Source organism: Astatotilapia calliptera, chromosome 13 (assembly GCF_964374335.1).
Source record: "Astatotilapia calliptera chromosome 13, fAstCal68.1, whole genome shotgun sequence".
In the NCBI taxonomy this organism is placed as follows: domain Eukaryota; kingdom Metazoa; phylum Chordata; class Actinopteri; order Cichliformes; family Cichlidae; genus Astatotilapia; species Astatotilapia calliptera.
Genome location: NC_137434.1, coordinates 15,856,780 through 15,882,637, shown reverse-complemented (window position 1 = coordinate 15,882,637; position 25,858 = coordinate 15,856,780). Strand labels below are relative to the sequence as shown.

The 25,858-nt window shown below is 38.3% G+C and overlaps 1 protein-coding gene across 3 annotated transcripts; it reads left to right on the top strand.

Moving 5' to 3' along the window:
* Nucleotides 1-1,263: 1,263 nt before the first annotated feature.
* LOC113034803 (ligand-dependent corepressor) lies at nt 1,264-24,884 on the top strand. 3 transcript variants are annotated; one of them, XM_026189858.2, is made up of 7 exons: nt 1,264-1,399; nt 9,733-9,798; nt 11,163-11,242; nt 11,540-11,672; nt 12,060-12,380; nt 12,502-12,598; nt 20,168-24,884. In XM_026189858.2, exons 1-7 carry the CDS (start codon nt 1,303-1,305, stop codon nt 24,735-24,737), a joined length of 5,364 nt encoding a protein of 1,787 aa, XP_026045643.2. In that variant the 5' UTR covers nt 1,264-1,302; the 3' UTR covers nt 24,738-24,884. The 3 variants fall into 3 exon arrangements, with proteins under 3 accessions (XP_026045643.2, XP_026045645.1, XP_026045644.2); XM_026189860.2 differs by lacking the exon at nt 20,168-24,884 and adding an exon at nt 13,979-15,164; XM_026189859.2 differs by having other exon boundaries at nt 1,301-1,395.
* Nucleotides 24,885-25,858: the final 974 nt, after the last annotated feature.

Sequence of the window (25,858 nt, the reverse complement as noted above, 5' to 3'; positions counted from 1 at the left end):
TGACATTTTTTTATTGTAACAACCAACGAGTTATACAGGAAAACTATTAAGAAGGTTGCCCAAACGTTTGCATCCCACTGTATGTACAGCTGCATCCTACTAACATTACCAACAAAGCTCAGCTGTAATTCCAAAGCAAATTGTATTCAATAAGGGGTTGCAAAAAAATGCATAAATGTTTTGATACCTGATTGTAATCTGCTGCTAGATCCGGAACTACTACAAGAACACAGAAAACAGAATACCTATTTATGTAATACCTTATTTATGTAAGCCAAATTTCATTTTGGTTTACATAAATAATGCTATAATTTAAAATGCCATGTGTTTTTGTTCAAGTTAAACTTGTATTTACCTAACTGTAAGACCTCAGGGATGTACTTACATGTACTGTAAAGGCAGTTATACACACTTTGGCTTTCTTTGCATTAGGTGGCTTGACAAAATCATGAAAGTTAGTCAGATATAAGGGCTATCACAATGATGGTTCTCAACTTTCTTTGTAAACCCAGACTTTCTGCTTCAGACTCTGAGCATGTTCATATAAATGAACTCTTCTTCCTCACAAAATGATCCCTATAAGCGCTCTGTACTCCAGTCAAAGATGGTATTAAATGACGTCGAGAGAACAGTGATAAAAAAATTTATTAAAACAAAACTATATAGAAAATAAAATACAACAGAAAAATGCTACAGTATTTCACCTGGCAATGCTCTTTATTTGTAACCTGACAGCTGTCATTAGGATTCCTTCTTTGAGAATGATCAATATAAGAAATTTTGTAGCTAATCATGAACTATTGCCATGAAGCTATTTTTCTCTAATATAGCTAAGTTAGACTCTGGTGGAGAGAGGAAAACTTAAAAACTGATAAAGGTGGTTGGCTTCAATGTCAATGTAACTTTTTGTCAATTACTTACATTCTTGCTTACTAAACCTGACACCCTTTTGCCTTGTAAGTAATTCATGATTCTAGTATAGTTACTGAGCTTTAAGCGCTAAATAAAAAAAATAAAAAAATAGAAATAGCAGCATTTAAATTAAAATGTAAAATGTAGTCTATCAAGGAAAAGCACGCTTTAAAATAGAAACTATTTTAAAAAGTCATTACATGGGTAATACAAATATTATAGATTACTTAATTGCATTTATTTAGTTAGTTACTGATTAACAGACTGATTTAATCAGACTATCAGTTTTGCATACTGAGAGCGATTTCGCCTTTGACGCAGGGTGCGTGCGCGTTCACGCAGCCCTTCCTGCTTCCGTAGTGCTGCCGCCAGAAGGAAGGCTTATAGAAAATGGCGAGCCTGTGTAAAAGGCAGCAATGCACAATCGACAGATACAGCATTCGGAAGGAACTTGACTCGTGGCCACACAAACTCATTCAATGTGTAGGTAAGGATAATGCTTGTTGCACGGCACACAATTGCACGGCTTGAATTTCACTTCTGTTTGACCTTTATCGGTGTAAATAACCATCTATTACCGCACTCACTCGGGGCTTCTCCCAGCGACTTTTTGTCCTCAACTGTTTCCTTCACACGGCAGCCAGCAGGACTCGTTAGTTAAATGTCGCAGTTTGCGACAATGTTGCATTACTTGTTGGGTCCAATTGGTGTTTTTATCGTCCATAATGCGTCGACTGCAGACTTTAGGTATGTAGTGGCGTTACGTTAGTTTGTTTAAAGGGCGCCCTGCTTAAAGGGAGTGTCTCTGTGTGTCGGCCAAAAGCAGTCGTTTTCTAAAATACGTCTTCCCGTTGTTGTTGATACTGTATGTTGGATGGGGGAGGGCGACATATACCCTTGAGGTGATGTTTTCAGTCAACATTTAGCCTACTTGCTTCTCAAATTGCTACTCGAGGATTCGCATTAGTGAATGGAGGAAGTGGCGGAGACCCCAATGCAGAATCTGTTTCCCTTTTCGACGATATAAACTTCTCCAACATTTGACGTTAAAACAGGTAATTACAAAAGCAGTTGTTGGCTCTAGGTTTCGCGTCCATTGCATTGTGTGTATCGTCCCGGGGTGGAGGGTGGGACCCCTGATTTTTCCGTCCAGTAGTGAACATGGTAAACATTATACCCCTTTAAGATAAACATGGAAGCATAGCACCTTAATTCAGTTAGGAGTTGAGACAACCACGGCTTAGTTGAAGTATATAAACTATGCACATGAGTTCAGCTACATATCCTCACTAGTCTGTGTGCAGTGTGTTACCTGTCACTAATATCCTGCAGCCAAACACTGTGTTTGTGCTCAAACAAACAAGAAAACAATCACACACAAAATATTTCACAAACTCACTTAGCCTGGGATTTCACCCTGATCCTTGTCATACAGGTACATTTAAACTTTACATTTAAACTGTAGGGGTGCTGAATGAGCCATTTTAAACCTCTCTATCAGGTTTCATGGCTTTATACTTGCTAGGTTTTTTTGTAATGCACACAAAACAGATAAACGCTACATTCTTAGTGATAAAATAGCCTGTAAGAACAGACGCAACTTGAAAAGCTGCACAAGGCATGTGCCTAGCACGGTGCAAATACATCCAGAGTAGATCAACCAAACAAAATGCTTCAGTTTCTGTACAAATGACAAATGATTGGTGTGCACAGGGGTTAACTGTGGTGTCCGGTTCTAAAGTCCTCTGTGGGCAGTATGAAGTTACCTGGTTCCTCCTTTTCTACATCACCATCTAATTATTGTTTCCCACACATAATGATAGGTGGCCGGTGTTTTTATTAGTAGTTTTACACTGTTTGACCGAGTGGCTTGAAGTAAAAGAAGGAGACTCCATTTGAGTCCATTTAAATCCATGTGACTCGGTAACATAGCAACAGCCAGTGTGGACATTTCACTGTCACAGATTGATCAGATGAGAATCACTGAGTTGCTCAGTGAACCTGGTTGTTATCGTCAAATCAACATGTATTTTTTTTTTCTTACTTCATGTAAGGACACATTAGAAATGTTTTACGCATATTCTGACAAGAATACAGCACGGGCTGTTTTTGGCTGGATAGAACTATACTATAACTCATACTTAGATATTACTGTAGGTTGTGAGCTCCCTTTTTGGCACAATTGTAAACAGATTTGAAAACAAAGACTTGACATAGAATACACAGACTATTTTAAATCTCAGGACCCTACTTCTCATGTTCTCAAAATGTCACATTAAATTAATTTCTTGTTATGTGGCTGCTATGTATAGATCATGCTGAGACGTATAATGACTAAGCAACCCATGCACAGTAGTGTGTGTGTGCATAAAAGCTAATATTTTAAGTTTTCCTGTTATTTAGGAATTCTAGAGTTTGGATTGTCATATATTCTCTGCTGTTGGCTTATTTAGCAGTTGGTTAAATTCTGATTACATTATTAGGAAGAGAAGAAAAGCTATTATCACAGACCAGCAAAACCTGTAAAGGTTTAGCTGTTTTAGGCATATGATGCTGTCTGTTTTAAATGCTAAACCTTAACATGAACTATTGGTTATAACACTAAAATGTATAATATGTGGAATGAATAAACTTATTCCAGCTGCAGTGCTAGGTGAGCGCCGTTTTAGTCATTGCTAAGAAATTGGAGAGAGAATAGTAGCTTTCTGACTAGCTGCAAAGCCAGGACTGTTTGGTTATTCAGTCCCTCCTTTATGATTGACAAATGTCCCTTGTGTTTAGGCTATAAGTAAAGCTGCAAGTGCATGACAACAGCATCAGTCTGCTAGCTGTAGAATGGCATATTCTGTCCAAGACAACAAGGACATACTTTTGTTTGACTTTTTGGTGGAGAGAGCTGCACGCCACCACCCTGCTGTTGCTGAAATGGACATTTTGTCTTTGTGTATTTAATGTGAGGACTAAAACTGCAGGGCAGAGACAAGCACAATTGTCCCATAGAACAGCGGCAACAATTGTCAGTATGTTTGCCTATATATGTGTTCATGGGTCCATCAGCCTCCAGATGCAAACTGTGTGGCTGAAAATGCGTGTTCTGTCTGGATTTGGAGAAAATTGGACTTCAACCACACCAGCTAACATTCAAAAATGCCTGGAATGTTAGTTATTCATGTTTGCCTTTGACACTTGGGTGAGTGGGATGAAAGATTTGCTCAAACAAATAACAAACAAATCAATATTGACATCAGGCATATTGTCTTGTTTATAGTGCAACTTGGGTATGGCCTGTTTTCTGCTCTAGCATGCCCACTCTGTTGGCCTAAATCTTCCTAATTTGCAAAAAGAACTGGCTCATTTTTCGTAGCATTTTGCAAGACATGACCAACAGCCTCTGTGACTGCCTTTTGAGTGTGGGCTTGCCTGTGTGCTCGGGCATTTGTGCATCTCATATTTGTTATTCAAAGTCATGCTTTGTGCAGCATTACACCATTTGAATGTCAGTTTGCATCATATCATATTAAGTATTCATAGTATTTTTTTTTCTTTCCCTTGCTGTAGTTGTCCAAAGCTGCCAACTCATTGCCTGATCCAGCTACAGCATATTGCTTGTTATGAACAAAATCCATAGTGGCCAAGTCAGGTTTCAAACGCTGCTTTTACTCATGCCCTTGTAACTTTTAAGCTTATCTGTTGACCTACAGCGAGCTGCTTTTTTTTGTGGGTTGCAAAGTGAGGGTAAATGACTTTGATTCTGATGCATGCATCAGATTGAGCATTGCTCAATCATCCAGGTAAGTAAATCCCCCCAAAAGTTGATTCTGTTCATCTGGACGTAGCGTTTTCAGTGGGAGAAATGTTTCGTCTCTCATCCAAGTGACTTCTTCAGTCTCCACTGACTGCAGGTTTCCCCAGTCTTATAAACAGCACATTTGCATAATGACTGAAACTAGCACCACTGAAGGAACAATGGGCTGTGAGGTCAGTTCCTTCATCATAAATAATTATAATGAGGGAACTGACCTCCCAGCGCAAATACTGTTTATAAGATTGGGGAAACCTGCAGTCAGCTGATACTGAAGAAGTCACTTGGGTGAGTGACGAAAAGTTTCTCCCACTGAAAACGCTATGTCCAGATGAACAGAATCATATTTTGGTGACATTGATTTTGTTAGATTAAAAGCTCGGCCTCTGTGTAGTGGGCAGACTTGGGTTTCAGATCATCATATGCAAAATTATGTTCTCATGAGCATCAATCTGAGGATTCTTGTAATCTCAAAATATGAGTTGTTCAAAGATGAAAGATTGACAGTCAGTTGTTGATCATGTAGTATTCCCAAACTTTTTCTGTTAGTAAAACTGATGTTTCCCACTTAAAATATAAATTCCAACTAAAAAAATGTCATCTTCATCAACTGTATTACTGATAAATGCACTGGTAGTAGACATGTTACAGATAACGTCTTGCAGCTATAATAGCAGGCCTAATAGCGGTTACACCAAAGAAAATCAAGGAACAGCACATTATTTCTATGAAATGATAATAGCTGAAGCATTTATCAGTAATGCAGCTGATTAAGTTTAAGTCACGAAGGATAGATAAGACTTTTAGTATTATCCCAATAATTCTGCTGAAGTGTGGTCTGCATGAACTCATCAAATAGCAAGTGCTTCATTATATCGTGATAGGCTGTTTTCTGCAGACCAATTAGCTGCATATGGAAGTTTTCAACTGCATCAGTGCTTAGTGCGTCACGTTTAAAGATTGCAGTTGTTTGTTCTCCCAGAGATATTAGGTCACTGCAGTGTACACAATAAAGGGCATTTGTTTCCTGATAGTATTTCATTCATGTTACCTGCATGGGCTGTTCTTGTTAGATAGAGGAAGTTGTTTTTAACATGATCACCTACTGATTAGTTTCTTGAATTTTCCTTATCATACAATTGGGGATGTAGTGAAATGTGTGGGGCCTGAATGATTATGTCTCTTGGAAAGTGAATCAGTAGTCTGAGGTTGTGGCCAAAAATGATGGCTTTTGCAAGGTTTATGTTGGCTTCATAACAATTTGAACCTCTTCTATGAGTTTGGAGACACCCCTTCTGAGATAATGTGTAGAACATCTTGAGTTGGGATTTCCTTTAAAGAAGCACTCTAAATAGAATTAAACTGATTTTGAGGCTCTAACACATTTTTTGTAGCTAACTGGAAGCAATGGTTCTGTACTGTTGTACAGTGTCGCGTAATCGATCAAAATACAGTATTTCTTGAAAGATTAAAATTGAAACATCTTTAACCAGCAGCTCACATGAGATATGTTAGTATTGTAAGATTAACTTGAACTATACAACATTAGGGTTATTATACAAAACAAGATTTCACTACAAATACACAGTTTAGTTACGTATGGAGCCTCGTTCTGTGTGTAGTAGCTTCCTGCTGTCACTTTCCCTTTGCCTTATAGTACAGAGGGGTTTAGGCAGCAGTGGTTTGTGCTTAATGCACTCGCATATGCTTAATGCTCTCATAATGCACTTGTGTTTGGGTCACATGTTTATAATAAGCTAGAATTTTTGAGTATTAAGTGACTCATAGATTTGCGTCAGGTTAATGTATATTACATTACTGAATTAACTACATTGTTATGAGCATGCGTGGTGTTGTGCACTTACAGTGTGGTGCAAAAATAACAAGGGGTTTGCTCACTGCTTTTGTGCATAGGCCCCTTAAAGGAAATTGCCTGAGGTATGCAGGAAGGACTCCTCTTTTCTTTTTTTCTTTTCTTTTTTTCAAATCATGCATCAGTAAAGTACACCGCAGGTTAAAGTTAGGATTTAGTAGGGTTAAGTTGATCCTAAATCTGTGGGATTTCTTTTTCTAAATGCTTTGGGAAGGACATGGTGTCACACACTCCAAATCTTTTGGTCCCTGATTGGCTACAGATGTAGGTCAGAAGAAGGCTAAAGCAGATTGAACAGAGTTGCTGCTCACCGTCAGCCTGCATAAGCTCCACGAAAATACCTACAGAGTTTCATGGTAAACCTCTGTGGGTAATATTGGCTAGGTGAAATATCTTTTTTTTGTTTCTGTGGGTTTCCTGCATGGAAAGTCTTTGAAAGCCAATCACTTACAGAGGTGCCCCATTGTAAATGGAAGGTTTTTCAGGTGCATATGCATAATCATAGCTCAGGTTAAAGATTCTTACTTTATTTAAAAAAAAATCTGAAATACACTTCACTGCAATTAAAAAAAGAAATGTCTTAATAATGATTCCCAGTTATTGGAGTAATGTGGGAACAGCTGCGTTGAACTGAACGTCTTAATAAAGCTCATTAAACCACTCCATAAAGCATGGTTGCAATTTACAGCTTTGTTTTTACACATTAATACATCAGCTATTTAACATCTATTTAATGTGCATTATAATGGTAATAGTTACACGGTTTTAATTTCTTAGTGCAATTTTCTTTTATTCTATTTTCAATGTCTTTAATGTTAGAGTCAAGAAACCAAAGTCTTATTTTATTCTAAAAATTGCTGTTCTCATTTCATTTTTCATTGCAGCATATCTAATCAATTAAGTGGTGCCTTCACTCAGCTAGTTATTTGAGGCAAGCTGCAGTATGTATTTACAGTAATAAAAAAAAGGGGGGGGGGGGGAGAGACAGAAGATTGCACAAATAAATAAGGGCTTGGCTGTCTGGTGTTATTGCATTGGTGGATGTCCCTTCAGATGGGAAATGCACATGCAGCAAATCCTTCACATTAATGCAAACTAGTTAAGTGCAGGTTACGATAAAGTTTCTGGGGGTTTTTTGTTTCGTTTTTTTTGCATGTTGGTAAGTTTAACTGTGGCTACACAAGACATTGGCTTGTTGGTGTTTTCCTGCTGCTTATTAGGCATTTTAACTGGAGCCAATTTTTTTTAAATGTTTACAAGCTCATTTATTTTTTAGGGCTTGCATGACAATTCTGCACTCTTATCAATATTTTATCCCTGCTCTTCTCACGTTGCCTTGCCGGTCCCAAAATGGTTTGGTTTTAAAGAAGCTTGCGGGTGGGTGTGTTTTCACCAGCTACTGTACTGGTTTGCTTTGCTACTATAACACTATAATATTGCCCCAAAGTCATAGTTTAGAGTGTGACACATTTTTAAATGCTCTAAACGGTATTCCTAAAAAGTAGTTTGATGTCATCATGCTGCACTGTCAAACGAAAGTGGATGACCTACTTTTCTCCTCGTGCCTCTGAAATATTTCAGAAATACGATTGGATAGCTTCAGCTGAAGTCCTGTGCACTAACCCAGAAACAGAATCATGCTGCAGCTATAGGCAACGCTTTGCTTCACTACTTCATCCTCCCCTCTCTTTATGTTTGGCTCTGCTGAAAAGTGGGTGGGTTATTTGCAGGGAAGCAGTGTAAGGCATTTTAACAGATGACAGCTTTTATTCAATTCACTGTGAGATTTGGAAGAGAGTGGATGGTAAGGGCTGATAATTTTATCACCAATTTCTCTGCTCATGTGTGAAGATGAAGTGTTAGTATGCTTTTGCTATGATGTGTTGTCAGATCAGTTTAATCAATTTGGCTGATTTAACTTGATTGATGCTCATTTCATGCAGGCACAATAATTTTTAGGCTTTCAGTGGTACCGATTTATGTTTTTGTGGCCATGTGTTATGTGATGTATGTTTTTGTCACAGTGGTTTGAGTCAGTACTTTTGGCCTTAAAGTGGCTGGCACATTTGGAATGGTGCACTCTCATTCAAAATCCAGTTCAGCTGACAGATGTTCTGTGTGACCTCTTTAGTGGTTGATTTAACGCATGTAGTGGTTTTGGATTGGTTAATCTGACCCTGCAGCAGTAAGAAGACATTTCATATTGTGTTGGTGCTCTCTTATGATTTATGTAGCATAACACATTAGATCTCAGAAACGGTCTTTGCAACATATATAGCTGTATCCCACCGAGTCCCTGAACTGTAAACAGTCATTTAGAGGACTGTGAAGATTAGTTTTTGTTTGAATTCATCATCTCCATCAATCTATAGGGTACTTTGACAGAATTACTTAGCAATCTTGTTACTGGCTGTTTCTTTTTGATGTTAACACCATACAGTCATTCTCAACTCTGTAGGTGCCTTAGTTGCTTGGCAACAGGATGGAGGGCTAGTATTTACTGATGAAGTAAAAACCTGCAAGGCAAGAGGATGTGTGTTAGAAGAGAGTAAAACGGAGCAGTTGTCAAGTTGAAAAAGAAAAGAGAAGCAAAATCAAGGCATTTATTATTCGGCAGAAACATAACATCTCATTAGGACACACTTCATTTGTTAATTTGATTTATCCATTGTATTCATATGTGAAATTTTGCTTGCTGAGTGCCAGTAAACTACTTTCACATAAAATAACATCAGTCAATGGCAGTTGCTAATATTTGTCTATTTTATCGCAATATAGTTTTCTTTTTTTAAATTTCGTTTTTAATTTTTGACACAAACAGAGACTGACAAAAAATCCAAACAAAGAAAAAAACAACAAAATCACAATTGTATCAGCATTAGCTACAAATAAAATCAACATTGGCTCGTAAATTAATTAAATGGGTTCAAACTTTATCATTATTATTATGTTATTATTATTGTTGTTGTTGATGTTGTTATTATTTTTAGGTAAACTTACCTTTTTGCATCGTTTTAAGACTCATTTTGAACTTCCTATGTTTTTGACTTTAGCACAAACACTTTACTGTGAGTGAAGTTGTACACACGTCATGTTATTACTGCTGATAACAAATATATTTATTGAACTTCATGTGTTTCTTCAGGTTTTGAGAGCATTCTCGAAGGTCTTTTTGGTTCAGCGCTGGTAGAGGACCTGAAATCATTTAAGGGTAAGTGTCTTTATTGACCACAATCATGCAAGTGTATGAACAACAGTTTTGTGGTTTCAGTGTAATCTGTTGTCTTCTTATTATGACAGTGCTACTGCATTGTACCATCTGGTACACATTCACTAAAAACGAGACACTGTCACTGCCTGCAGGGGGAAAAAAATGGCTTATGTCTTTACAAAGTATGTGTTTTGGATGGGATGTAGCCAGTGTAAAAGTCTCCAGTGCCCTACAGTGTATGACGTTAGTGAGACAATAATAAGCATTATTTGGGTTGTGTAGTGAGTAGACATTGTGCAGTAGCAGTTGCTGCTTAAAATTCAACTGAACTGATTAAATGAGTTCCTGATTTTTGTCAGTCTCTCTAAAGCAAATCAGCACATATTCATGATGGCCCACTACTTCATTTTATTCATGCGGTTCTGTTTAGAGCTTTGTTTTTGGGTTGTGCACAAATGAATGTGAGATTTAAACATGAAAATGGAACATTGTAGGTTTGAAAAGAACTATTTCTAATGAAGCACTTTACTCATGGATAAAGAAAATGATAACTGAATGTTGATAATAATACCGACAGGCAAAACAGAATGCTATATATTTTATATGTACCGGTAGGTATTTAAGTTACTTTTGTTTAAAATTAGATCGCATTGGTAGAGCAGAACCCAAATACTGTATTATTTGTTTTTCCCACTGGGTATGTATTCGTTTTTTGATAGGTTCAGATAATAGTTTTTTTTTGGATTGTATTTAATACACATATGTAAGCTCAACCGTAGCATCTGACACTTTTTTATTTGCAAATTTAATTTCCCTTTTTGGCATTGTTCTTTCTTTGAAAAAGAAAAAAAAACCCAACAACGTCATGGCATTACTTTCCTGCCACAGTCACTCCCCTGTTTTCATCTACTTAGTTGAGTAGGAGAGACGAACACCAGTGGCAGTTGTGACTGAGCTGCACATGCCCAGTTTTTTGTAGTTTGTTACCCAACCTGTGACTGTACATTGTTGCATGTTGTCCCTCCTTGCACTTGCTATTTAGCTTTAAATCAAACCCTCTGAGGTTTTGTTGTCTTTTGTTGTCTTTAACCTGTGTGTATAATTTAGAGTTTTTTTAGTATATTTTTTTGTTAAATTATGGTTGTGATTATGGTTGCTAATCTTAAGACTCCAAACCAGTGTTATTCGCTGCAGATATTTATATAAAAAAAATGGAGGGTGGGGGGGATTTTAAACAAATATTGTCCAATGTTGACTTGGTAAGATTATATTGCTTAGTTGGTTAGAAAAGTGAAAGAACCATGATTTTTGTCATGTTGTGTTGATTGTCATTGTTTTTTTTTATTGATATTTTTTTCCTGCAGACTTTGAGCCTGTAGCAGTGTCTGATTGGTCATTTGATGAAAACTGTCCCTTTTGCTGTCTGAGAAGAGACAAAGTCAAAGTAAGAGTTCTGTTTTCTTTCTTTCTTCCTTTTACGTTTTGATTTCCAGATTTTCATAAACGCAGACTTAAATCTGTTGCCTTTATTCTTTCAAACGCTGGCTTAGATGATGGATAAACGTTAGTAGTCTGCTATGGCTTGTTTAGTTTTAGTCACATCTGTAATCCATCATGTTTCCCTACAGTTGTTGGGCTAATTAATTTGATGTAAACGCTCATCTGAAGGATAGAAATGTCTTTATACGAATCCTGTTGAATGCCTGAAGGTCACCAATTTAACAGTTTTCCAATTTGACAGGAACACTTAATTGACTTAAACAACAAGGGGCTGGAAGATACATCGAAACCTCTACTGGGTAAAGATCAAATCACAATCAGCAGACTAGAGAAACAGGCTGAGGAATTTCTCAATGCAGTCCTCTGCAGAAAAGGTGAGTCTCAGAGGTTTAGTTCTGAGTGGGTAAATCAGTGTTTTTCATTGTTATTACACCAAAAGCATAACACAGGGAACCTGCCTGTAAACACAGTGGTGCACGTTATCCATCCCTTAATAGGCTTTTCTGTGAATGTGTGTGTGTGTTCACTCACACTGCTTCTGCTCTTAGTTTATAACATCTGTTTTTTTTAAATCATTATTTTTATTTTATTTTATTTATTTTTATTTTTTTATTTCAAGGCTATAAATAAGAGTTTTTTCCTTACTGTTACAGTATCCTTCGAACATAGTTTGGATGTTTGTTGCATGTTCATTAACCATGACTGATGACTTATTAAAGGAATGCTGACTGAAAAGTATTTATCTCTGTTTTTCTTCCTAGATGTGCCAAATTTCTCAGACCCACAAATTCCAGTAGTGGCTCGAGAGATTCTTCAGAAAATGATCAGACAGTTTGCTGCTGAATATACCTCAAAAACCAGCTCCCCTCAGGTCAGTTGCTCAGATTCCCAGCCTCACTCTGACCAAAGCCTGTCGACCCCACCTTTGCTCTCAGGAGTTCCTCCTGCTACAAGCCCTGCTGCCACACTGACTGGGCCAGCACACAACCAGAACCCCGTCCTAAGCAAGCTTCTAATGGCTGATCAGGATGCACCTCTGGACCTCACCATCAAGAAGCCCGTGGCTGAGCCCAGTGAGCAAGGTAGTGTGAAACACATCCACCACAGAGTAGTTTATTAAGTACTGAGCTGGTGCACTGGCTGGATTGTGGTCAGAACTTAACATTGAATCTACATTTCTTTTCTTTCCATTTTTAAAATTAGATGGAGTTCTTGATTTATCTATCAAAAAGAAAAGCTATAGCAGCAGCCTGCCTGCCAATAGTCCCTGTCTTTCTCCGGCCACAACCATGCTGAAGGGGTAAGAACAGTTTCTTTCTCTCTTTTCTGCGGTACTAAGACGGGTTCCTTTTATCAGCAGCAGTTTGTTACGTAGTGAGTAAATGCGGTTTAGAAGTAATTTACTAGCTTGACTTTTCTTGGTTTTCTTTAATTAATTTCTGGCAAGATACAGGCAGGCCTTATGGTAAATGTAGTTTACTACATGACTCGAAGCATTGCTGATATTCTTGCGTCTATATACAGCGATAAACCACTGTAGCAGATTGCATAATGCGTAAACCCACATGAAACTGTTTTGGGGTTTTTTTTGTTTGTTTATTTGTGTTTTTCAGAATAAAAGATAATGCGGACTGAATGTTGTAGGTTATACTAAACAGTATTTATAGGGGAAAGTCCCACTGATGAACTAAAGAAGAATTTCAGGGACTTAATTCTTTTTGTCAAGTAAAATGAGAATGATTGATCAGTAATTTAAATATTTAATAATTATCTATGGCATTGCCCAAGCACCTATAACATGAGTTGTTTTAATATTGTACATGAACTTGATACATATTCTTGGATGTGGCTTACTCTATCTTCCATTTAAGATGTACAAATTGTGAAACTCCAAATCAAAGGACCCCACCCCCGCTCTTTTTGTTTTGTTTTTGCACCTCAGCAGTGTCAGGCTGTGGAAACTGCTGAGAGCTCTGCAGCTGATTTCTTTTTTTGGGGGGTGGGGAACAATATAACTTGATTAATTGAATAATTAAGAATAATAATTTGCAGTTGTTTTGTTTTTTGCAACCTAGAGCTTGAGTTTGATAGATTGCAAGAACCCTTTGCTGGCTTACTCTTTTATTGCTGTGCTTGTTCAGTGGTAACGTCACGCATAAACTGTCAAGAGTTTTTGGTGCATTAGTTACTTTGTATGTCATAGATCTTGCGCCCTGCATCTACATCTACATCTACATCAGACTCCCTTACTGCAGTTACAAATAGTCCATTCTCCTGGGCAAGCTTTTTGAGCCACAGAAATGCCAAGTCTTCAGTGTATTTTACTAAATGCATCTTCTTTGTTTTTTATTTTCATTGTTTCTTTGCCCTTTCTTTTTTCTTTTTTCCCTTATGTTTTATGAAAAAATAAAAAAACAACAGCTATTACATCAAGCATATTTAAAAAAAAAAAAAAAAAGTTTAACTTGAGTCTTTTTGGGGTTTTGTTTTTTGTTTTTTGTTTTTGTTTTTCAAAAGCCATACACACATTCACAAAGTTGTTCGAGTGATGTTACCAAAGCAAGGTCATATAATAAAGGAGTGGCCAACATCCTCCCCTCCCCACCCCATCCTCCCTTAGTAAAGAGAAAAGGGCACTGTGCAAGCTCTGCTTACACCCAATTTCCTTCCATCCAATCAGGCGATCCTTGAGAGCGGACGGGCATGTCGGGCTGTTTATGAGGAGCCTACAGGATGGGAGGAGGAGGGAGAATTTCGGCCACTCCACCTGTTATAAGCCTTCTTCGTCTCTTGCATACTCACTGCGCATCAAAGAGGAACCCGATCTGGAAAGCGACCCAGAGTCACCCCTCAGCCATAACCAAAGCTGCAGCCCCAATGACGTTTTCAGAAATGCTTCTGGTTCCTGGAATTCCAAAACTCATTTGGGAGCCCTGCTGAAGCTCAAAACCAGAAATGAAGCTAGTGAGCACCTTAAAGATATACCAAGGTTGTTGGAAGCTGCTGGACTTTTGACAAAGTCACTTGCCTGTGAGAAAGGAAACCTCCAGCAGGCCTGCAGAGACCAAAGCCTTTCTCTGTCTCATTCACCGTCCTTTGACCTAAAGATTCCCCAGGTCCGAGTTTTGGCTACAGGAATAGATTCGTCATGGGACTCCGTGTCCACTGACTATTCAGGTTCACTTTATGAGAATGGCCTGGGTAAGAAGCTTTGTTCCATTCTACCCAGGCAGATCCAGAAAACCACCACCAGCAGCAACAGAGGTTTAAATAGCTCAGGTTCGGAGAAGGAATACTGGAGTTTTACCTCTGACTGCCAAGCTTTGGGGGGGAACTATCCAATGGATTCAGAGTCAGACCTAAGTAACAAGCAGCCTAGGAAGAAACGAGGGCGATATCGACAGTACAACACAGACCTGCTAGAAGAGGCCATTGTGGTGGTGATGGGTGGGAAAATGAGTGTTTCTAAAGCACAATCGATTTATGGCATCCCGCACAGCACCCTGGAATACAAAGTTAAAGAACGTCTGGGGACCTTAAAAAATCCTCCGAAAAAGAAAATGAAGCTGATAAGCCAGGTGGAAGAACCCAGCGTTTCACTGTCCCCCAAACAAAAGGATCTCCAAAATTCCCAGCACAGTCTTTATGACAAAAAAGAGAGTGCTTCTGAAGAGAATGGGACTGATTTTCGTGACGGCAGCCTCTTATCAAACGAGTGACGCATCCATAACATACTAACTGCGGTGTCCTTTTTAATCATTGTGTTTGCCAGACCGTGGCAATACCCGTCTTTATTGCATCTCTAATAGTTCTATTTATTATTAACTTATTTAATTTTTATCACTAAATTTAGCACTTATTACATTAAAAATGTTTGCATAGGGCGTAAACACACAAGTGTCTCCCAGTAGTGTATGTTGTGGCTTGGAGGGCATGCTTTTTATTTTAGAATTATTGAAATACAATAGCATGCTGGTAATTAAGTTTTAGTTATTGATTCAAATTAAGCTTTAAAAATTCACTCCTTGCTCTGTTCTTTACAGAGCCAAACTGAAGCTTGTACAAGGATGTGGCGCCCCATAGTGTTCTCTCTTAATATTGGTCATGTTCAAATGAAATAGTTCCAAGTATGCAGAGCCTGTAGTTTGGGTGAAAACATATGAAGTAAATTAATGCATGGAATGACTAAAAGTCTCAAAGTTTACAGATATCGTTGGAAACAGACAGCGGGAAGTATGGCCGCATACTAACCTATTATTTATATAAATGTATAAGATATGGAATATAGCATAATGTCATTCTGGACTTTATCTGCCTTTTAAAACATCCTAATTTCGCTCATCCTCACAAGCACAGTGGTTTTTTTCCACTACTTCTACTTAGTTCTGTACATTTTACTCTGCCATATGGTTGGCAATAGTTTCCATTGCCTTCTACACACTCAGGTTATGTTTAAAATAATGCATTACTACACACACATCTAGACAAACAGTTATACCTCAGCTACATACCTCAGCTAAATCATTGCCGAAGAAATCACCTGTAATAGAAAAGGATTGAATACCCAAATAAGCCTTTTTAATGGTAACATTCAGGATGTCATACTGATGAGTGTGTGTCCTTCTCTCGTCTTAACCTTATTTTCAGTAATCTGTAGTATTTCAGTGCTAGTGTAAGCCTGCAGAGCATTACATTTCTATGTGATTTTTTTTTTTCAATGTTTTGGGGGTTTTTTTTGGTTGGTTTTTTCCTCTTTCTTCAAACTTCAGGTATTCTATCGTGAGATGTGATACAAACCTTTCTGCTATCTTTTGTCATAAAAATACTGCATACCTATAATATACACATACACCCATGAGAGATAATAAAATAATATTTTTTTCTGTCATTCTATAGTGAGGATCATAACTGTAACTTGTTAACAGTTGTAAACAATCCAGATTGGCTAATGTGGTTACAACCATGCCTCAGTCCATGCTTACCCTGTTTTCAAGTTGCCATGGCAAAAATTCAATGAAAAAATACATTGATTGGCTGTATTCATTAATTGAATGTAAAATGGTAGGTTAGGCTTTTTTTCTTGTTACCGTTATGGCTTCTGTGAATAGACTGTACATTTGCACATGAGTGCACACATACTGGGATGTGTGGGTTTTTTTTTTTTTTTCCCCCAATTGATTAGATGATAGTGTACCAAAAATGTGTTTATATTTGGACAACAACAAAACTACAACCACCAGCAATTTTCCTTTCTTGAAACTGACTATGTAGGGTAGCGGGTTGACAGTAGAAGCAGCTGTTAGCTGCTTCACTAAAATTCACGATGATGCCATTTCATTAAAAATAACAAATACTTAAAGTGCTGTTACCATGCGGAAAGGGCTGCATTTAAAAACCTCTACAGAATGCCTTTTTCATGTTGCTATTTTCATTGAATTTTTGCCTGGTTTTTGACCCAGCCTTGCCCATTAGTTTGATCAGGACACCTCCTTGTGCATTATTGATTACAGCTCAGGATGCTAAACATTATGGGCTCATGACCCATTATTTCTGTCAGGTTTCCATACAGGTCTAGCAAGGTTTGGTAATGAGTCTTTGTTTGTTTTTTGTTTTTAAAGATTTACTGGGTTTTAATCATATTTGCTGTCATATTACAGAAACTTACACTACACAGATGTAGTTCAGGGCCTTGCACATTTGTATTTATACCACTGTAACAACTCTACTGTAACTATAATTATAATATAGTAATCCTCTGTTTATTCTCCACCTTTAGCTATTATTTAATAAGTGTTTTTATGGTTCAAGGATATTAACCCCAGATTTAAAAAACAAACATGTAATACATCTGAATCGCTTACCATGGCTTACAACATAATACCCAGTAGTTGCTTCAATTACAGATGTACATATACAACTAAATCTAATCACTGATTTGATTTCAGTAATAAAATTATTTTTGCACTGACAATCCTCAGGCATTGCTGAAATATAAAACTTTATTGTCTAATGCATTTAAGTTGATATACTAAAGTCATAAAAGCGCTTTTGGGTTTATTGATCATTTATTGATTGCTCCTTACATTCTGTTGTAGCAAATCCAGTGGTTGACTACCTCATCTGGAAAGCCGATATCACCACTATCACTGTTCTCAAAGCTGTTTTATGTAGCAATCTCATGCACACAACACTATACTGTAAATTTCTTTGTGTAAAGGCAAATGATTTAAAGCAGAGTGGTAATCATATTGATATAAGTATAAAAGTTAAACTATATATAAATATTTCTGTCTATACTTTTTTTTGGGTATGGAACAGTTTAGGGAACTTATTCTGGTCGTGACATGATACATTTCCTCTGCGTTGAAGGAACTATGTTGCTAAAATGGGTTAGAACCTACTTCTTCTTAGATACCTTCCAAATTTTATTATATTGTCGATTTAGTATTTATTAAGCTTTTTTTTTTTTATTAAAATGTAACGTTAACACTTAAATTGAGAATGTAAACAGCTTTAATTAAACTCAATGCTTCTTAAAATAATAATAAGCCTGTGTGTATATATCTTAAAAGGTTTATCTAACTGTTATAAGAGATAGCTGCGGAGCAAGACTGTACTAATTTATTATGGGCAAAGTTTTGCATGTGAGGACTGAAGTCGCTCTACAAGCTTAAATGTTGAGACTCTTCAGCTGATTGCGGAGTATCCTTATCCATACAAATATGTACAGATCTTGTACATTTTATGTCACTTTAATAGCATATAAATGAATGGCACTGGGTGTATTTTTGCATGATTGGACTAAATCATATTTGTCATTTGGGGATTTTGTTCTGTATGGTGAAGTTTATCTTTTGGGGTTGTTTTATTGAATACAAACAATGGGGTGTTGGTGTGTTTAATGTCAAGTAATCACTGTAAGAAGTAGATTCTCTTTGAGCCTAAAATATTTCTTGACCAGTTAAAAATCTGGTCAGTGGTTAAGGATGTTATAAATGCCCTTGTATAGCAGATCGTAATTTTGAGATTATTTATCCTCCTATTGTATACAGTGTGTAAACTTTGTGAATGAGTTTACTCATCCACAATTTTCTGCTTGTGAAATATTGTGAGCTGGTATGTAATTTGGTTTGCTTGTGCTTGTTAGATTGACTACTTGAAGAAAAAGTACTTGGTTTTGTAGCAATGATCAGAGAAACAGAGTGGAAAAACCCTCAGGGATGAAACTCTCACCAGTAGTTATTCAGGTACTCCACTTTACTGCTTAGGCTTTGCAGGGAGGGATGTGAAGTTGACGAGCTTAGCAAAAAAATCATCAGGTTCTAGTTGGTTATTTTTATTTAATCTCTAAAATGTATTTTTAAAGCTCTAAAATTTACTTTTGAGATATTTGACATGCTGTACAAATAGCTTCATGGTTAGAGCCAAAAATCCTGCAGTACAGCTTTCCATCTTTGACTACTACACTACACAATGAATATCAGGGATTCAAGAATAAGCCCAGAAACGTCCTAATAGTCTTTCTGCTTGCTGAACATTCATTACAGCCTTCACACCCTCATTTTAGAGAGTATACAATAAACTTTTGTGATATAAAGCTGAAATTCATTAAAAAAAACAAAGTCACCATTATGTTGTCTTGCTCATGCTTGTAGTGCAGTTTACTGCTAGTATATAATAACCGGTTTGATCCATGAAATTTCACTTTGTTCCTTTTTATGTAGCTTCTAACACAGAGGACAGGCATAGCAAACCTGATTTGTTATGCAGCCTTAGCTTGCTGTGGCAATAGTTGTTCCAACTTGAACAAAAGACATGAAAAATTCATGTTTGTGATGTCAAAATGAAAAAATGTTGTCCAGTGTTGCTTGGCAATGTAGTATTAGCTAAAGTTGTGTGTAAATATGATTTATAGTTTATTTTCAGACAAAATATAATTTAGCACAACTTCATTTATTTCTGACTTGTTGATCTTTTACTTGGCAGAATCTGCTGCTCCCACAAAACTGTTGGTCTTTTTTTGTTGCTCAGCATAGCTTTGTAGCATATCACCTCATGAATGCAGAATGCAATGTTTTCTTGTTTAAAGACCCAAAGTGCAGCTTCTGAAAGATCTTTTTTTTTTTGTTAAGCAAAGAAAACAACTTTTCATAGTCGCAGATATATTTTTGGCATAATGTTATGATTTAAAGGCTCTTAATGTAGTAAGGTATCGGGATTTTGTAATAGATCTATTACATAAATGTAACTTAGAAATAAAGAGCGATACTCGTTTGGCACAATTATTAATTTTTTGATTTGCATTGGCATAAATAAAATTTTGGTATTAGAGTAACGTATTTTTTTAATATCTTTAGTTATGTTTGATTTTTCTTTCATTGGTTTGTTTTATATTGTGAAAGGTAACTTGAGCATTTGTCATTTAAAACAAAACAAAACTTGACATATAAACTTGACAAGTCTGATATATTTGATTTTTGCCCCTAATGTAGTTGGTATTATAACTAATATGTTTTCGACATGGTTTAACCAAATGGGCTACCATTACTTAATGTCTTGTGCATGTATGATTTTTTTTTCTTAATGTAAAATATAAAAACTAAAAAAATAATGGCTGTAATTGGTCAAGTTCACTGGACAAATGATTTGCTTCTAAACAGTATCACTTATTCTTCTAATAAATAAATATGAATAAAAAAAATATAAACGTGTATATTATTTCACACAAACATAAATCTGCTTCCAGGTTTTTTTAACTACTAAAGATGAAAACTCACTTATCTGCAGAGCTCGTATCAGTCAAAAAAATGAACCAGTGTTGTCTAAGATTGATGGAGAATTTAATGTTTCCTTCTTCTTTTCCTCCCAGTGAGTCTCCAGACCGCCATCTCGCAAAGGCTAAAGACCTGCAGTCCACCTCCACTCTGGAACAGTTCATGGCCAAGCTCTGCCCCCACCATCAGAGACAGATAGTAGATGCCATAGGTTTTCTACAGACGGAGATCAAAGCACTTGCATCCTCCAGTACACATAAAGCCTCTAACTGTACCTCTGGTGTCAAGGGAACTTCTTGTTCCACTGCAAAATCCAGTGCAGTGACTCCTGAGAAGTCACACCCCGAGATAAGATTTCCCAGTGAAGTCACTTCCAAGCCAGAAGTCCCAGGCAGTTGTGCAATGAAAAATGTTCCAGAAAATGCTGTGCCGCTGAAATCGTCTATAACCCCTAGCACTGTTTCGGATCTTCGCAGCCCTGGGTCAGGGAGTAACCAGGCTTTGGTGACCCCCATTGCTCATCCAGTAGATGCAGAGAACCGTCATGGTGATCATGCACCTCTTAAGATCAAAATTATGACCTCTAATGATGCTGCTGGTAAGAAGCTGTGTGTGCTCAGTCCCACTGTTTCTACTCACTCTGACACTTTGGAGGAGAGACAGAACTCTGATTCATCCACCAGAACAGAGACTCAGACTGCCAGACTGAGCTCTTCTGTAAAAAGACATAATCAGGGTAGCCACACACATGAAGCTAGGCAGAGGGTAACTATTGGACACCCCAAAGATACACCAGCAAAACTGTTTCCCGTCAACAGTTCTTCAGACTCTGTGCGGACGGCCAGGAAGACCATCAGGTCGTCCTCTGATCATTGGACCAAGGACTCTCCATCTAAAGGAATAGTTGACCCTGATCTTGGCCACTGTGACATTGTTTTTATTGACAAATCAATTACAGAGTGTGTTAAGGAGCCGCGGCACAGCATGGTACCACGTCGAAATGCCAGAAAAAGCACCAGAGGACATTTGTGGTTGGGGCCAGATGAAATCTGGGAGTTAAAAACTGTTCGTACTTTGGCTGGAAAGGGTAACTGTCCTAATCCAATGCCAAAGCTCACACCATTGGTCACTCCAAAGCAAATACTTTCAAAGCCTGAAGGTGTGCCACCTGTGGATATGCCTTTTGTTGGATCATGCACGGAGAAAATAAATCAACAAATGCCTACACAGGAGACAGATGATAGTGTGATACCAGGCACAGAGGATATCATAGAGGTAGCAGCCAGTAGAGTAGATATTATAGTTGAAACTAGTCAGACAGATCAGTGTCAGAACAAGGGACAGTCTAGTCCTTCATCTCCATTAAGGACCCCAACAGAGAGCCAAGAAACCGTTAAAGACACAGAAGTAGAACAGGATGCAGTTGCAGATGTAGGTATGACTACAGGAAGTGATGAAAGTGTTGATCACGCTACAAATGAAGCAATAAAAGAAACTGACCCAGAGCCTCAAGAGGAAATGCATGAAAGTACAGAGGAAACAGTGGCAGAAACAGCCCTTGAGCCATTAGAGAAAAATACCATAGAAGAACCAGAGTCCCAGATTTCATCAGATGAACTGCACAGTAGTGAACCCGTTCCCCAGCAGAATAGCATCACATTGAATAAAGTTGACGAAGGTAAAAAGGAAATAATGCCAGATGAGCAACCTCAGGAACTTCAGCTAGAGACACGAATACACAATGAGAACTGCGAAGGGACAGATAGCGCTAATACCACAGTTTCAGTAGAGGAGATGATGACGAAAGAGACAGAAATCGAAACACCTGAAGTAGTTGAAAGTGTTACGCCTTTAGAGATAGAAAATGATAATGATAGTGACTATGATGTATCCTCAAAGTCACTTGACACACTCTTGAAGGAGTTGCCACCTTGGCGTAGGAAAAAAGGTAGCAAACCTCCAGTATCAAAGCTGCTGAAGCAGACAGAAGTGGTGATAGTGGGTCATGTTAATGGAAGACCCGTATCTGCCTCTGACAGGAAATTGCGTCGTAGACCAGGTAACGCCACATCACCTTGTAAAGCTGCAGCAAAATCGAGTCAGAATACATCCAACAATAGTTTTGAGGTAACTATTGTCTCTACCGCTAATGAAAAGAATATGAAGAAGCCGTTACCTGACACACGCATACCTAAAGACTCAATTGAGACTGCTGTCATTGAGCAGGTGACAGAACCCCCCCCTGACACACAGTCAAGCCCAAATTCAAAGCCTAAACAAATCCAGAAACAAAAGAAAGTCCTAAAAGATGATCAGCCTACCGATGATCCTCAAAACCCTGAGCCCAAACGTCAGCTTAGATCTGCAAACCAGAAGCCACCTGAAACTCCAGTATCGAATTCTATTTCAAATCCTGCCACTCCCATTTCATCTCCAGAAGCACCCCCTGAGCAGCTTCTTTCCCTCCCTCTTCCTTGTCCACTTGCTGTTCCTGCATCTCCTCTAAACGAGTCCTGTGATCCTCCAACCTCTGAACTGTCTCAACCAAACACAGTAACTGAAACTGTGGAATTAAACACTGAAAATACTGAACCAGTAGAAACTCCATCTGAAGAAATGGAGACGAATGTTGAAGAGCAAAGACTGCAGGCCAGACAGAAACTAAGATCTGCCAAGGTTGTAGCAGATGACAGTAAGAAAGTGCAACTTAGCGGTGAGGTATCAAGTCCCGTAAAGGCCGAATTGCAAACACAGATTATGCCATTAAGAAGTAAACGGGTTCTTCAAAAGAACACAGAAGCAAGCAATGTTGCCGTGCAGCCAAATGTAGCAGCTTTAGAAGACGGGTCAGTAGAAGATAATGATTCATCTGTAACAGAAAGAAGAATGCCATTAAGGAGTGATGAGACCAGTAAGGGTGAAATAGCCTTGCAGTCTGTTACTCAGTTGCCACAAGTGGACAACAAAAAATTAGCACTAAGATCACAAAGACTGATCCCTGTCCCCTCTACTAGTGCTTATATTGTAGCCCCAAGACAAAACGATGTAGCTTCTCCTGTCAGAATAATGCCAGAAAGAATAACTAAAGCTCAGGTGAGGTCCCCCTCTGGGTCTGTTGCATCCGTGTCCCACAGTTCACACGGCCCTATCATTACTCCTAGGCATGAGCCCCCAAAACAAACGACTAACAAATTCTTTGAGACTTTGACTGCAGAAGAAAGCCAACAGCTAATTACAAATCTGAATATTAAATATGATAAAATGCAAAAAGGTTGGGTGCAAATGGATAAGGAGGGTCAGCCAGCAGCAAAATACAAAAACAAAGCAGACCGGCAGGCAGCTATATGGAAAAGTAAGCGCAGGGCACGAAAACCAAAATCTGCAGAGCATCAGAAATACTCGCCAGTCCAAATGCTTTTTATGAAAGGTTTTAATCTCTCCAACATTTGTCGCTGGTTCCTTGAATCAACGGAAACAAAATCTCTTGTCATCGTGAAGAAGGTGACCACACGTCTTCCGTCAGAAAGTCAGCTGTGCTTCCACAACTCGTCAAGTGCGGCAGGGACGTCTCAGGGTGTATTTCCAAGCGTACAGGCAGAGCGCTTAAAGAAGCATTTGAAAAAGTTTGCCATTGCCTCTCCTGTAAAGAGCAACCCCAGGAGTCAGAAGCTGATTGCTAGAGCACTGGAGCAAGAAGCAAATGCAGTCAAAGGGAAAGAGAGAGGAGATCTCTCCAGTAGTTCTCAGAATTTGACAAAGTACTCCTCTGCCAAAGCTTCTGCTCAGATAAGTGAATCCCAGAAATCCTCTGGAAAATCAAAGAATCCAGCTAGCGCAAGGATCCTGAGGAAATATTCTAATATTAGAGAGAAGATGCAGGTTCAGCAAACTACTAGTAGACTGAAAAAGGCATCCAAAATATTAAAAACCAGCAAGATTAAAAGACTTGCCACCACAAAGTCGTCCTCCAAGTCAAATCTGAAGCAGTCTCTTAAGGCACAAAAATCCGCATTACCTGTCAGCAAACGAATGAAAGAGTCATCGGCGAAAATGGAGAGGCGAAAAATATTGGCTAACAAAAAATCAAAGCAAACTGTAAAATATAAAGCTGTGAGGGCTCAGAGCAGTGGTAGAGCTTCAAGAGATACAAGTAAAAAGGAGTTGCCTAAGAGATGTTCTCAGAGACTTGGGTCTCCTAAAATAGCCGAACATAACCCTGTCGACACACCTAAAGGCAAAGCGGACAACAAAAGGCACACTGAAGCAAGTTCTGCAAAAATCCAGTCGAAGGAGTCGTCACAGAGTACACCTACTGAGATCAAAGATGCAGAGAATGCTGCTGAAACCCCACAGCAGAGCACGGATGTCAAGGTGCCAACCTCACCTGACCAGGTGCTAACAAGATCCCAGAGAAAAATGGAGGCTGCTCTCCCTCCGAGCGGGAGCCCCAGTCATGTTTCAAAGAGGGCCACGAAGTCCTCGACAACACAGCATGCATCTCCCAGATCAGTTAGGAAAACTGATGAACCTACACTGACGAGAAGCGGAGCTTTAAAGTCTCCGGTAAAAAGAAGTCCACGCAGTGCAACAAAACTGGCAACCAAGAGGGCTCTGAAGCTTGCAGACACCCCAGCGAAGCGCACAAGGACATCACTCTCAAAATAAGATTGAGACAGAGAGATCATCTTTATTTAGAAGATTTGCCTCTTTATTATCTTTTATCTGGAATATACTCCGAAGGACCAAACCCAGTCTATTTTGTGTACTCACCAAACTCTTCAGAGAATACCTTTTGCAGTAGGTAAATGTGAAGAAGAAACACATTTGGAAATTTGTTTATCAGTCAGTGTGAAAATGCAAATGTGACGTATTGTTCAGATTTCTGTTTGTTTTTAGGACTGAACACCAGTCCAGCGTGATGTCTGGCAGTTGTAGCCGTTTGGCTTCATGTTTCAGCGCTCTTGACACGGCTGGAGATGACAACAGCCTAACAAATGTTTTCAGAGTTAGGAGAACAAGCATCAAACTGGGATGCATAAGAATTTGTTCACAGTCCTTTTGTTCCCTTTTTTTTTCCCCTTTGCTGTTTTTGTATATAATTATCGTTTTAGATGATAGCATGCACTGCGTTTAAGCTTCCTATGTAAGTTGGCAGTTTGTATCTCCAGCCTGTGTTCAAATCACAACAGCGTGAATATGTGACTGCTGTGACCAGGTGCCTTATTTATGAAGTGTAATGTAATAGAATGTGTTGCTAAATGTGAAATCTCCTGTCCTCTGCTTGTAACAGCTTTCAGTTCCCAGAGAGGCAGTCAGCATTAATTTGCTACACACAGTGTGTGCAAACTGTTTCCGTTCCGCACAGTATGTGCCTCACACTTCATCTGCAAATTCTCACGTTGATTTAGGCGTTCAGATTTTCGTACTCATCTTCCACCTGAGATTTATTTTGTGCCCATTTTCCCACAGCATTAACATAAAATTATTCTTATTATAGTTGTATTAGATGTTGAGATCTGAATTGTTAAGAGACATGCGTGTTATATATGTGTCATGACAAAAGTTTGTAGCTTTTTTTTTTTATTTTTATGTTTTTTGAGGTTTCGTCACTATGTACCTCCACGGTCACTTTTGACAATTGCACCCAGTGTTACCTGCACATTCTGGTGACTTTTGAGTATTTTACCTGCGTCTGCATGTGGTTATTCTTGTTAATGCTTAGACCGTTTCACAATGCAGCCATGAAACCTCCCATTAATATTTATGCCCCTAAATCCCGTTTGAGA

Excerpts from the sequence above, each read along its gene's own strand:
- LOC113034803 (XM_026189858.2), top strand. The coding sequence starts at position 1,303 with ATGGCGAGCCTGTGTAAAAGGCAGCAATGCACAATCGACAGATACAGC. Across the intron at positions 1,400-9,732 it reads CAAACTCATTCAATGTGTAG|GTTTTGAGAGCATTCTCGAA; the intron begins GTAAGGATAATG and ends GTGTTTCTTCAG. Across the intron at positions 12,599-20,167 it reads GCCACAACCATGCTGAAGGG|TGAGTCTCCAGACCGCCATC; the intron begins GTAAGAACAGTT and ends TTTTCCTCCCAG.